At 45.3% G+C, this 12,571-nt stretch overlaps 1 protein-coding gene across 1 annotated transcript; it reads right to left on the reverse strand.

Annotated features, from left to right (window-relative positions):
• Positions 1–2,022: 2,022 nt before the first annotated feature.
• On the reverse strand, positions 2,023–8,910 carry LOC109882609 (plasticin). The gene is made up of 9 exons (XM_020474702.2): positions 8,219–8,910; positions 5,424–5,484; positions 4,682–4,777; positions 4,221–4,385; positions 3,994–4,119; positions 3,528–3,748; positions 3,388–3,437; positions 3,118–3,191; positions 2,023–2,959 (listed from the first exon to the last, which is right to left on the reverse strand). The coding sequence occupies exons 1-9, from the start codon at positions 8,794–8,796 to the stop codon at positions 2,861–2,863; spliced, it is 1,470 nt and encodes a 489-aa protein (XP_020330291.1). The 5' UTR covers positions 8,797–8,910; the 3' UTR covers positions 2,023–2,860.
• Between the last annotated feature and the right edge of the window lie 3,661 nt (positions 8,911–12,571).

Raw genomic sequence — 12,571 nt, forward strand, 5'->3', positions numbered from 1 at the left:
CTTTGTGGACCTGCAGCATTGGTTCACCACAGCACCCATCCTCGTCCATCTGGACCCGTCCTGTTAATTTGTGGTAGAGGTTGATGCTTTTGATGTTGGAGTGGGGGACATCCTGTCCCAGCAATCTGCCCAGGACCAAAAGCTCCATCCCTGTGCCTTCCTGTCCCATCGTCTCAATCCTGCAGGAAAGAACTACGACGTAGGAAACCGTGAACTTCTGGTTGGTCAAGATGGCGCTGGAAGAGTGGAGGCACTGGCTGGAAGGACCGACCATAAAAATGTGGAATATCTCCATACAGCCAAGCATCTCAACTCCAGGCAGGCCCGGTGGGCTTTGTTATTTACAAGATTCAACTTCACCATTTCCTACCACCCAGGGTCCAAAAATGTGAAGCCTGATGCCCTTTCCCGCCTATACAGTTCCTCTGCCACACGCTCGGTCTCCGAAACCATTCTGCCTACCTCCTGCCTTGCGCTTGCGGCTTCAGTGGGTTGGGGTATTGAAACCTTGGTTCGCATGGCACAACGTTCCCAGCCTGAACCTGAAGGGGACCCGGCTAACCGGTTGTTTGTCCCTAACTCAGTCCGGTCACTGGTCCTGGAATGGGCTCATTCCTCCAGGCTGACCTGTCATCCAGGTTCCCGTCGAACCCTCGCCTTCCTCCGTCAACGTTTCTGGTGGCCCACAATGGTTCCTGACATCTCTGCCACAGTGCCACGTGCACTGTGTGTGCTCAGAACAAGACTCCACGGTAAGCTCCTTCTGGCCTCCTTCAGCCACTACCTGTCCCTCATCGTCCCTGGTCCCATATCTCTCTGGACTTTGTCACTGGGTTACCTCTGTCTGATGGCAACACCGTTGCCTGACGGTAGTGGATCGGATCTCCAAGGCCGACCCATTTCATCCCTCTCCCCAAACTACCCTCTGCCAAGGAGACGGCCCAGCTCATTATCAGCACGTCTTCTGGATCCATGGACTCCCGGTGGACATTGTCTCCGACCGGGGTCCTCAGTTCTCGTCTCAGTTCTGGAAGGCGTTCTGGGTCATCGATCAGCCTATCCTCCGGATTCCATCCCCAATCCAACAGCCAGTTGGAGCGAGCTAACCACGACCTGGAAACCACCCTAAGATGCCTGGTCTCAACCAACCCCACTACCTGGAGCCGGCAACTGTTCTGGGTGGAGAATGCCCGGAACACCCTTCCCTGTTCAGCCAAGGGACTCTCCCCTTTTGAGTGCTCCATGGGGTATCAGCCTCTGCTCTTCCCAGAACAAGAGCAGGAAGTCAATGTACCCTCGGCCCAGATGTTCGTCCGCCGCTGCTTACGAACCTGGAGAAGAGCTCGGGCAGCACTTCTCAAGACCAACTCCAGGTATCATCGACAAGCGACAAGTGTGTGTGTGTGTGTGTGTGTGTGTGTGTGTGTGTGTGTGTGTGACGTCAATATGCATGTGCATGTGTGTGAGAGTTTATGTATTGTGTGAGTGTATGTGTGTGTTGAAGTGTCAGTGTAGTATGTGTGAGTCTGTCCCAGGGTTCTTAGTTTAGTGATGCATTTGAAGGGCACTATGGTGTTGAATGCTGAGTTCCATTTGTCCAGGTGGGAAAGGGCAGTGTGGAGTGCAATAGAGATTGCGTCATCTGTGGATCTGTTGGGGCGGTATGCGTATTGGAGTGGGTCCAGAGTGTCTGGGATGATGGTGTTGATGTGAGCCATGACCAAAGCAAAGCATTTCATGGCTACAGACGCGAGTGCTATGGGGCGATAGTCAATTTGACAGGTTACCTTGGCGTTCTTGGGCACAGGGACTATGGTGGTCTGCTTGAAATATGTAGGTATTACAGACTGGGTCAGGGAGAGGTTGAAAATGTCAGTGAAGACGTGTGGATGTACTAATAAAATCTTTCTTGGAGGGGCCTATTCTAGAGGGGGCTTCAGCATTGTCTCGCCCCTCCTTGGAGCTGCCCATGGGTAGTAGTATGAGAGGAATACACATGAATCACAAGACAAACTCCATAGCTCTGTTCCAGTTGACTTTAATTGCATTTGTATTTGTTTTAATTGTCTATAGCTGTCAGAAACACACATTCTCATATGTTTGCATAGCACATTTCCTTGTCAGCTTTTTGTATTTTGAGCAGAGCGCAATGTGCAGAGTATGTGGTGCAGCAAGGGCAGTATTCACCCATCAATCCCATTGGTGGTCTCTCTCTGGCCTGATATTTGACATTGAGAGTTCCATAGCTCTATACAGAGACATTTTCCCTTTCAAACGGTTCCTTATTGATGTCCACTGTCTCTCAAAGCTACATCTGATTGTGTCCTTCTTCTGGAGAGAATGTGTCAGAGAGCGATCACTAAAACCCTGTTGCTTTGTTACGCCACTTTCTATTTCCCCTTGGTGAATGATAAGTTCAGCTACAAAACATGGTATGTAAGGAATTTCAATGTAAATTAAGGCCTCAAGTGATGTATCAATAAAAATGTTTGATTTGCAGCAGGAGCCACTCAAGTTTGCGTTCATTCCCTGCTTGATAGCACTATCGTGTCTGTGTATGCTCATGTAAGGCTGTCTTTGTCTTTTTTCTTCAATGAGGAATGATCGGTTATTAAAAGTAACCCCACGGTCACATCCTGTGACTAAGTTTGCTATCTAAGAGATTTCTTCAAGTTTTAACATTGCACAAATATCTACTACAGGCTCTCTGCTCAACAGAAAATATCTGTTAAAGGGTGAAAGGTGAGAAGCAATTAAGGAGCTTTAAACTGTTTATTTTACTTCTTGCTTTTCTTGTTTCCATCTTTTGTGTTGTATTGTTACATCTAAATCTGGAACAGGCGATTGGTACCTAACTATTCTAGTCATCCCTGCCATTCCTATCATGGTCCCTTTCATTCCTGCCATGGCTGCCATCCATCTCGCTCCTCTCCTTCTCCGTCTTTGACTCCTTCACCACCTGGAGGAAGAGAAGAAGTGAAACAGACCTCAGTCAAATTACATCACTTCCAGCAAATGATGTATAGTGAAATTACACTGTATAGTGAATATCATCATGGGGACATGGAAAGTATGGAACACATTTTCTTGATACCAGAAAATGTTTAGAATGTTTACCTCTCCATCACGAGTCTCCACTGTCTTAATCACCACAGGCTTCCTTTTAGGGGTGTCTGGGGTGTGGTCATAGGCTATGAGGGGATAAGTCTGATTTAGTAACATTGATACTGTGCATGATCATTTATATCAATTTAATCAATTATGGATATGTTAAATCTAAAGATGATACTGACAAGTATCTGTGTATTTGCTTGGAGAAGGAAATAAAGTAATAGTAGAAGAGAGAGAAAAAAAGACTAATATTATTGTCTATATGATGTATCTCACCCCTATCACCACTACGGCCGTACTGGGAGGGATGCATGGGAACAATAATCCTAAAGAGAAATTAAGCAATAGGATGTTAGCTCAGGAACATATTCATAATCAAACACAAGTAAGGATGTCCTAACCCTTATCCTCCTCACCTGCTCTCCTCTCCCTCCAGCAGCTTGCGGTAAGTGGCGATCTCTATGTCCAGGGCCATCTTGACATTGAGCAGGTCCTGGTACTCCCTCAGGTGGCGGGCCATCTCGTCCTTCAGGTGGTGCATCTCCTCCTCCAGGCGACCCACGTTGTCCTGGTAGTTATTGGCTTCCACGCCAAACTGGCCTTCCATCTCACGCATCTGCCTCAGCAGAGCCTCGTTCTGAAAAATACATACATACTGTACATGTGAGGACAATTGTTGGGGGAAGATTCTGTGGGAGATTTTGGGGGGAGGGATTTTGCTCACTTGCATCATCCTCTACTTACATGCTTGACCCACTTGGGTGATTCATGGCTGGCAGCCATTTTGGGCTAAGCCTGAGATCAATGTACTCTAGTTCCTCACTCAGCCAGTGTAAACTGGGGGTGATTACAAATAAATAGGAAGGTTCTGTGAGGCCTCACCGTGCTCTTCAGTGCATCGATCTCACAGTTGAGGGACTGCATCTGCCTCCTATGCTCATTTTGCTCCTGCTTGGCCTGCCTCAGAGCATCAGTGTTACGCTTGGCAGAGTCCGTCAGGTCAGCAAACTCCGGGAGCACAGAAAAAACACAAATAAGGATAGGTGTTACTCTGTGTGTGTGCATGCATGAGTGTGTGTGTGTGTGTCTGTGTATTGTTCCCCCCTCACCTTGGACTTGTACCACTCCTCAGACTCATGCATGTTCTTGGAGGCAATGTTCTCGTACTGGGCCCTGATGTCCTTGAGGGCAGCGGCCAGGTCAGGCCTGGCAGTCTGTTCCACCTCCATCTTCATCTGCTGCGTCTGGACACTCACCTGCACGTCCTGGATCTCCTGAAAAGACCGCAGAGCAAGTGAGAAGTTTAGTGGGAAAAAAGTCCTCTAAATGGCAGGTACAATCCAGAAAGGTATGATGCAAATAAACTTTTGTGAACTATTCACAAAAATATGTACAAAACTAAATGCAAGTAGGGGCAGATCAGCATACCAAATGACAGGTAATACACCAGGACCATAACATGACCATCAGGACCACAGTTTGATTGTTATTCATAAGGATCATAGTGGACTATAATGGGCCATCACAAAGATCATGATTTGTGCTCGACCATCTCAGCAGCGGCATCTACCTCTTCATGCAGCTTTTTGAGGAACTCAATCTCATCCATCAGAGACTCGATCTTCCTCTCCAGCTCCAGGCGAGACAGAGTTGCATCATCCACGTCCTGGTTTTAGATCAAAGTACTATTAGTAAGCAATTCATCAACCCCCAAACAGGTAAACAAATGTTATTGTCTTGGTTAGATAACACTCACCAGTGGGTAGGTTGCATATGGTAATATATCAACAATGCAGTGCTATCAATATTGTCTTTTGTCATTGCTATAACCCACTGGGCACAGACGTCAATTCAACGTCTATTCCACGTTGGTTCAACGTAATTTCATTGAAATGACGTGGAAACGATGTTGATTCAACCAGTGTGTGCACAGTGGGAAGTATCCTGGGTTGTATTCATTCGTGCAAACCATAGAATAATGTTTTCCATTGAAAACAAGCATTTCTTATTGGAGAAGTTCAGATTAGTTCCTCACCGTTTCAGCCTGTTTGTTTCTGTTTGGTTCTTAGTGAATATACCCCTGATTTCCAGGTTCTCAGAGCTGCCAAGTTATCATAATAATCAGCTCTATCTCAGCGAACCAGAAGATGTCACTGTTATGCAGGGCTATGAGGAAAAATATGCTTTGGGTTGGGCCCTGACATCATAACTGGTGTGTGATTCAATCAGACTTTTACAGTCAACTATCGACTCGCTGCCCAAAATATTGATTTGGTGTACAGTGTGATGGTTTGAGTCTAGGGTGTGTTTACTTTGCGGAAGACAATCAGGTTACTCTCAACCTCAGCCCTCTTCTGATTCTCCTCATCCAGCCTGTATGAAGAGGGTGGGGGGTTAGGGTGTGGTCACACATACAAGGAGAACATATATATTACAATCATGCATAGGCCTACTGTTGTAAATTCATGTTGTAATTTCATGTTATCTATTTAGGGGACTCATTAGAATAAATAAATACATTAATGGAAAATAAATATACATTACATGAAATATATACGACAATATATTTTGTAGTTAATAAACACACATCCTCTGTATCTCTTTAACTTTTTTATATGGTTTACAATGCTTGAGCTTTAGTCTAGGTTAAGTCCTGCTCTGGACAAAGGAAGCTGAAGCATTGGGACAGGGCTGAACACAGTGCTAATTGCATAAGTGCTATCCAAGGTGTCATCCCAAATGGCACACTATTCCCTATATAGTGCATCCCCTATGTGGCTCTGATCAAGAGTAGTGCATTATATAGGGAATAGGGTGTCATTTGGGACACAGACCAAATATGTCTGACTGGGTATCATAGGCCTCCTCTGGAAGAAGCATCAGCAGGCAAAAGAAGCCTCTGGATCAATTTGGTAATTCACAAGTCCTGTAAAAGGGTTAGGGTTAGCGTATCCAATGGGGTCAGCAGCTGCTACTCCAAACAAATGTTGGCAAATCACTTGTTAGAGGTCATGTGGACTGCACACACCCTGTTTTAATCCTGACAGCTCTGGGCATTCTGCCGCCAAAGACATAACTATGTAAGCCTATAGTATACTGACTAGTCTGACTAAGTCTTCCCTTTCCCAAACGTGAAATATACTTTATGCTGCCTCATCTCATCTTTCATTTATGCCGTGTTGAAGGGGTCCTTTTTTTCCTAATGGGGTCCCTGGCACTGTCCCATCAGCACAAGGAGGCACTGAACACCCACCCCCTAATGGAGCCACTTTCATTGAGTCACATAGATTTTTCCAGATACAATTTTCTCCCCGCCTACACCCCATTTCCCGACCCCTCCTCTTCCTTCTCTTCTGCCTCCTCCCTCTCTCATCACTCTCCCTACTTCTTTCCTGGCTCCACCTTGTGCACAGTCTATCCATCCTCTTCTGTCATCTCTCTCTCTCTCTGGGTCAGGGATGTGTATGTGTATTTACATGTAGCTAATGTGTGTCTACAGAAATTGTAACTCAAGTGGGGAAAAATACTGTTTCCCATAACTGGTTGTCTGATTCTTCTAAATGTTAACTTTCAAAGCTAAATATTGTGATTTGGTTTGAAAGGGCTGGTGAAACTGTAGCATAATTTCAAATTCCATGTGTTATTGTGTCTATATTTAAATTCCATGTGTTATTGTGTCTATATTTAAATTACATGTGTTATTGTGTCTATATTTAAATTACATGCATGCAGGGACTTTCATCTTCCTTTTAATTAAATGTGTTTCATTTAATGAAACTGCATGTACTGGATGTGGGGGTTTGCTGCCTCATCTCATCTTTAATTCATGCCGTGTCACAGAATTCCTTTTTTCCCAATGGTGTCCCTGGCACCGCCCCATCAAGGAGACACTAAACACCCACCCCCTAATGGAGCCACTCTTATTCAATCACATTGATTTAACCAGATGCTATTTTTCTCTGCATCTACACAACCTCTCCCCACCTCTCCTCCTCTTCTTCCTCCTCTTCCTCCTCTTATGCCCCCTCCCTCTCTTATCCCCCTCCCTACTTTTTTCCTGGCGCCACCCTGAGCTCAGTCTATCCATCCTCCTCTTCTGTCATCTCTCTCTCTCTTTAGGGCTGGGAATAGACATGGGGAGTGTTTGTGTATTAATATGTAACTAGTATGTCTACAGAAATTGTTCCGATAATCTAACTCAAGTGGGGAAAAATACTGTTTCACATAACAAGTTGTCTGAATTGTCTCAAATTTAAGTTTCAAAGCAAAGTATTGTGGTTTGGTATGAAAGGGCTGACAGAACTCAACAACATTTCAAATCAAAATGTACTGTGTCCATACTTACATCCAATATGCATGCAGGAACTTTCATCTTCTTTTTAATAACACTTCTTGATTTAATAAAACAGATTTAGTCAAATAATCTGCAGGTGCTCAACAAATGCTGAGATGTTCAGGGAAAGTTTGTAAATACTGCCAATGTAGACCTGTTCGGCTAATGTACAACTGTTCTGTTACTGTATCCAATGCCTTGTTTTCCTTGGTGTTCCATTCATTGCTTGGTTATGATATGCTGAAGCACTTCATCTTGTTTTTTTGTTGGATCTTGTCCATTGCCATGACATTCAGCATGCACACACACACACACACACACACACACATACACACACTGCAGTAAACCACAGTGTGGTAGAATGCTGCGGTGCTTTTGTTTCCGACCTTCCAAAGTGCCACGCCCCAGCTAGACAACCACTGCTGAGGGGAGAGTGGTGGGGATGTAGAGTCACAGACTGTCCACAGTCACACGCCCTGCCCATATCCCCTCCCCGACAGGCTCTGCCCAGAATGTGTCAATCAACATCAGAGCCCAAAAAACAGCCAGTCCCCTGCCACCTCTGCCAACTTTCTAAAATACACTTCCAATTGTTACACCCCCCTTTCCAAACACCACTACCACCCAAAATGTGTCTGCGTCACTCATGCACATCCCCAACTATAACCCCCCACCTTCCTTACCCTAACCCTCACTTCCCAAATCTACCCAAACATCCTCCATACCCCACCCCACCCCATCCTAACCTCCCTCTCCCTCCTCTGTGTCACCCACCTCTGTTTGAGGAGGTTCATGTCTTCGGCCAGGTTGTCCCTCTCAACCTGGTACTGGTCCCTCTCCTTGCCCACGTGGTCCAGCTGGCGCCTCAGCTCCCTCAACTCCTCCTGGAAGAGCTCGGTGGCCCGGTTGGGCTTTCCCTCCTGCAGCTGGCCCTTGAACTGGCTCAGCTCTTGCTGCAGCCCGCTGTTCTGCTGCTCCAGGTAGTGCACCTTGTCAATGAAGCTGGCGAAGCGGTCGTTGAGGTCCTGCAGCTCCACCTTCTCGTTGCTGCGGGTGGCCAGGAACTCTGCGTTGACCGCATCGGCCAGCTGGAAGTCCACCTTTTCGTAGGTGAGACGGGGCAGCTGGGTGCTGGAGCGCTGCCGCTGCTGGTGGTGGTAGTTGGAGGAGCGAGAGGACACCACGGGCGACATGGAGCGCATGTAGTGCCCGCTGGACATTGGCTTGCGGGAGTTGACAGATGAGTAGGAAGGAGAGTAGGAGGAGATGGAGATGGGGTTGGGGACCCCGAACGTGCGGCGATAAGAAGTGGAGGCGCGGCCTGAATGGTGGATCATTGAAGGGTGGCTCATGGTTGAGGTTTGGTGGTCTCTAATTCTTACTATCTATCTGTCTAGCTCTCCTTCTTGCTGTCTCTGTTTGTTGGAGCCAAAGGTGCCTCGGAGCAGGGAGCAAAGCAACAGGACATCCTACTGAGGAGTGCCGGAGCTTTTATACCCACGACATCCCATCCTCCTCACCCCCACCCCCACACCCCGCTGCCTCTCTGCAAACAGCTCCTCCTCACCCCCACCCTCCCTCCCTCTTTTCTAGTCTCCAGATCCCCTGCCTCCTTCCTCTATCCATCACTCCTCAACATACATGCAGTCTTAGGCCACACCCCGGCCTACAGTAGCAGGCCCTCCTCCCCACTATCCCTGTATTCTCTCTCTCTTGTTCTCTCTCTCTCTCTCTCTCTCGCTCTCTCGCTCTTTCTCTCTCTCTCGCTCTCTCTCTTGCTCTCTCTCTCTCTCTCTCTCTCTCTCATTTTCCATCTGCACCTCCCTTTTATCCGTAGCACATGGCAGGAGGCCAAACTGTTTCCCACGTTAATGCCTCTATCTCTAAAGATGTCTCCATCGCCAAGCCCTCCTCCCTCTCCTCACCTTGACAGCTGAGACGGTGTATCCTCTGTAGGATGCTGTGTCCGCTCCCTGCAATTCTTTTCTCCACTTTTCCTCTCTTGATTTATCAGTACATCTCCTCCTGTTGCTCTGTCCCACTCCTTATCACCATCCTCTTCTCTTTCACTGTTAATGTTCTTAATTTACTGTTACTGTGATGGTAGAAATACATAAGTGATATCATCAATGTGATTATGTAAGACATTTTAAAGTTGTTCAACAAAGTAGTTTGTCCAAATAAATCCCAAAACAAAAAATGTCTTTATTATTCAGTTTCTTATATGAAGAAACTCATTTGGTTATCACTGCAGAGCTGAATGAATTTCCTCGCTCTCTCTTCCCTTTATTTTCACTGTAATGGAATATTATATTGATATTCTGGGAGGCGAGGGCAGAGCAACTACGGTGCAATTCTATCCCGCATGGCTAGTGTGCACTGACTGGTATCGAGTGATCTGTGTTTGAATCCTATTTTGGAAATTAGGTTTGGCGAGATCTCCTCAGCAGCAGAACAGATTTCAGAGGAACACTTTGTTTTGTGTGGATCCAGTCATGTCCTCTGAGCCCAGACACAATGACAACATCAACATTTTAGATTTTCATTTTTTTGTGGGTACTTTGGGTAAATCATATTTTTATTGAAACAAAAATAATAAAATACATAATGCTTAACCTACAGTACATGGATAGATTCTGGACTGAGTAAGGGACAGATCGAAATGTACTGGGGGAGGGGTAGTCCAATATTTTTTTTTGCTTTGTGAAGAGTTGTGTGTTTTTTTATAGGTCACAGGGGAGGGTAGTGCGTTTCTAACCTGGTTTACATTCGCTTTTCTGCTCGTATTTCCCCTATAAACAATGGCTTGACTTACTTTTGATACTACCCTAATAAAGTTTAGAAACATTTGTGAAGGTTTGGTATGGGGTGGCTATAATTAAGCTTTAGCTATTGCAGGCCTATGATATGAAGGCAGTGCGCCTCTGTGCTCCAACTGACTCTGACATTTGAACTTGAGGAGAAGACATCTGTTTCAGGCCTACCAGAGTTACTCCTATTTTTTTTATTACATTTTTATTTAACCTTAATTTAACTAGGCAAGTCAGTTAAGAACAAATTCCTATTTACAATGACAGCCTACCCGGAAGGCCAAACCCGGACAACGCTGGGCCAATTGTGCGCCGCCCTATGGGACTCCCAATCACAGCCAGATGTGATTCAGCCTGGATTCGAACCAGGGACTGTATAATCTAACAATATAATTAGCCTCCTACTGTATGTCTATATCTGTATAGCAGACGCAGTAGCATCTAACATAAATAAATGCATGTCAGCGTCAGCGTATCTTTATCACTCTCTCTCGGGTTAGGCCTAAGCTTCTCTATACACACACATATATATATATATATATAGTACCAGTCAAAAGTTTGAACACACCTACTCATTCCAGTTTGTTTTTATCGTTCATATTTTCTACATTGTAGAATAATAGTGAAGAGATCAAAACCACGAAATAACACATATGGAATCATGTAGTAACCAAAAAGTGATTAAACAAATCAAAATATATTTTATATTTGAGATTCTTCAAAGAAGCCACTCTTTGTCTTGACGACAGCTTTGCACACTCTTGGCATTCTCTCAAGCAGCTTCACCTGGAATGCTTTTCCAACAGTCTTGAAGGAGTTGCTGAGCACTTGCTGGCTGCTTTTCCTTCATTCTGCAGTCCAACTCATCCCAAACCATCTCAATAGGGTTGAGGTGATTGCGGAGGCCAGCACTCCATCACTCTCCTTCTTGGTCAAATAGCCCTTACACAGCCTGGAGGTGTATTAGGTCATTGTTCTGTTAAAAAACAAATGATAGTCCCACTAAGCGCAAACCAGATGGGATGGAGAATCGCTGCAGAATGCTATGGTAGCCATGCTGGTTAAGCTTGCCTTGAATTCTAAATAAATCACAGACAGTGTCACCAGCAATGCAACCCCACACCATCACACCTCCTCCTCCATGCTTCACGGTGGGAACCACACATGCGGAGATCATCCGTTCACCTACTCTGCATCTCACAAAGACACGGTGGTTGGAACCAAAAATCTCAAATTTGGACTACTCAGACCAAAGGACAGATTTCCACTGTCTAATGTCCATTGCTCGTGTTTCTTGGCCCAAGCAAGTCTCTTCTTATTGGTGTCCTTTAGTAATGGTTTATTTGCAGCAATTCGACCATGAAGGCCTGATTCACACAGTCTCATCTGAACAGTTGATGTTCAGATGTGTCTGTTACGTGAACTCCGCAAACCATTTATTTGGGCAGCAATTTCAGAGACTGGTAACTCTAATGAACTTGTTCTCTACAGCAGAAGTAACTCTGGGTCTTCCTTTTATGTGGCGGTCCTCACGAGAGCCAGTTTCATCATAGTGCTTGATGGTTTTTGCGAATTCACTTGAAGAAACATTCAAAGTTCTTGAAATTTTCCGCATTGACTGACCTTCATGTCTTAAAGTAATCATGGACTGTCGTTTCTCTTTGCTTATTTGAGCTTTTCTCGCCATAATATGGACTTGGTCTTTTACCAAATAGGGCTATCTTCTGTATACCACCCCTACCTTGTCACAACACAACTGATTGTCTCAAACGCATTAAGAAGGAAAGAAATTCCACAAATTTACTTTTAACAATGCACACCTGTTAATTGAAATGCATTCCAGGTGACTACCTCATGGTTCCAAGGTGGCATAGCAGTTCAGACGTCTTTTGTATATATATCCTGTATATATATATATATTTACAACTTTTTCACATACATTTTATTTTTATTTTCCATCAACTCATCTTCAAAACACTCTCCTGCAACCCGCCTCACCAATGTATATTTATAAAAAAGTATTATTTACCTCAGATCTGTAATCCTCCAAGAAGCTAGCCAGAAACTCCAGGAGGCTTGCCTGAAACTAGCCAGAAGCTAATCCAGAAGCTAGTTCAGAAGCTAGTTGGCTCCTTTACTGGCAAGTCGTTGGTGTTCAGCTAACCACGGTTTGTGGTCATCGGCTATCCTTTGGCTCGAAAGTCTATCGCTAGTTCTGTACGGCGCAGCGCGGCTCGGAGCGGAGCATACCGGACCAATTTTTCTCTCCATGTCCCTGGATTTCGACTGCTCTCTGGACATTCATGCCCGGATCTCA

Source organism: Oncorhynchus kisutch, linkage group LG5, assembly GCF_002021735.2.
Source record: "Oncorhynchus kisutch isolate 150728-3 linkage group LG5, Okis_V2, whole genome shotgun sequence".
Lineage (NCBI taxonomy): Eukaryota > Metazoa > Chordata > Actinopteri > Salmoniformes > Salmonidae > Oncorhynchus > Oncorhynchus kisutch.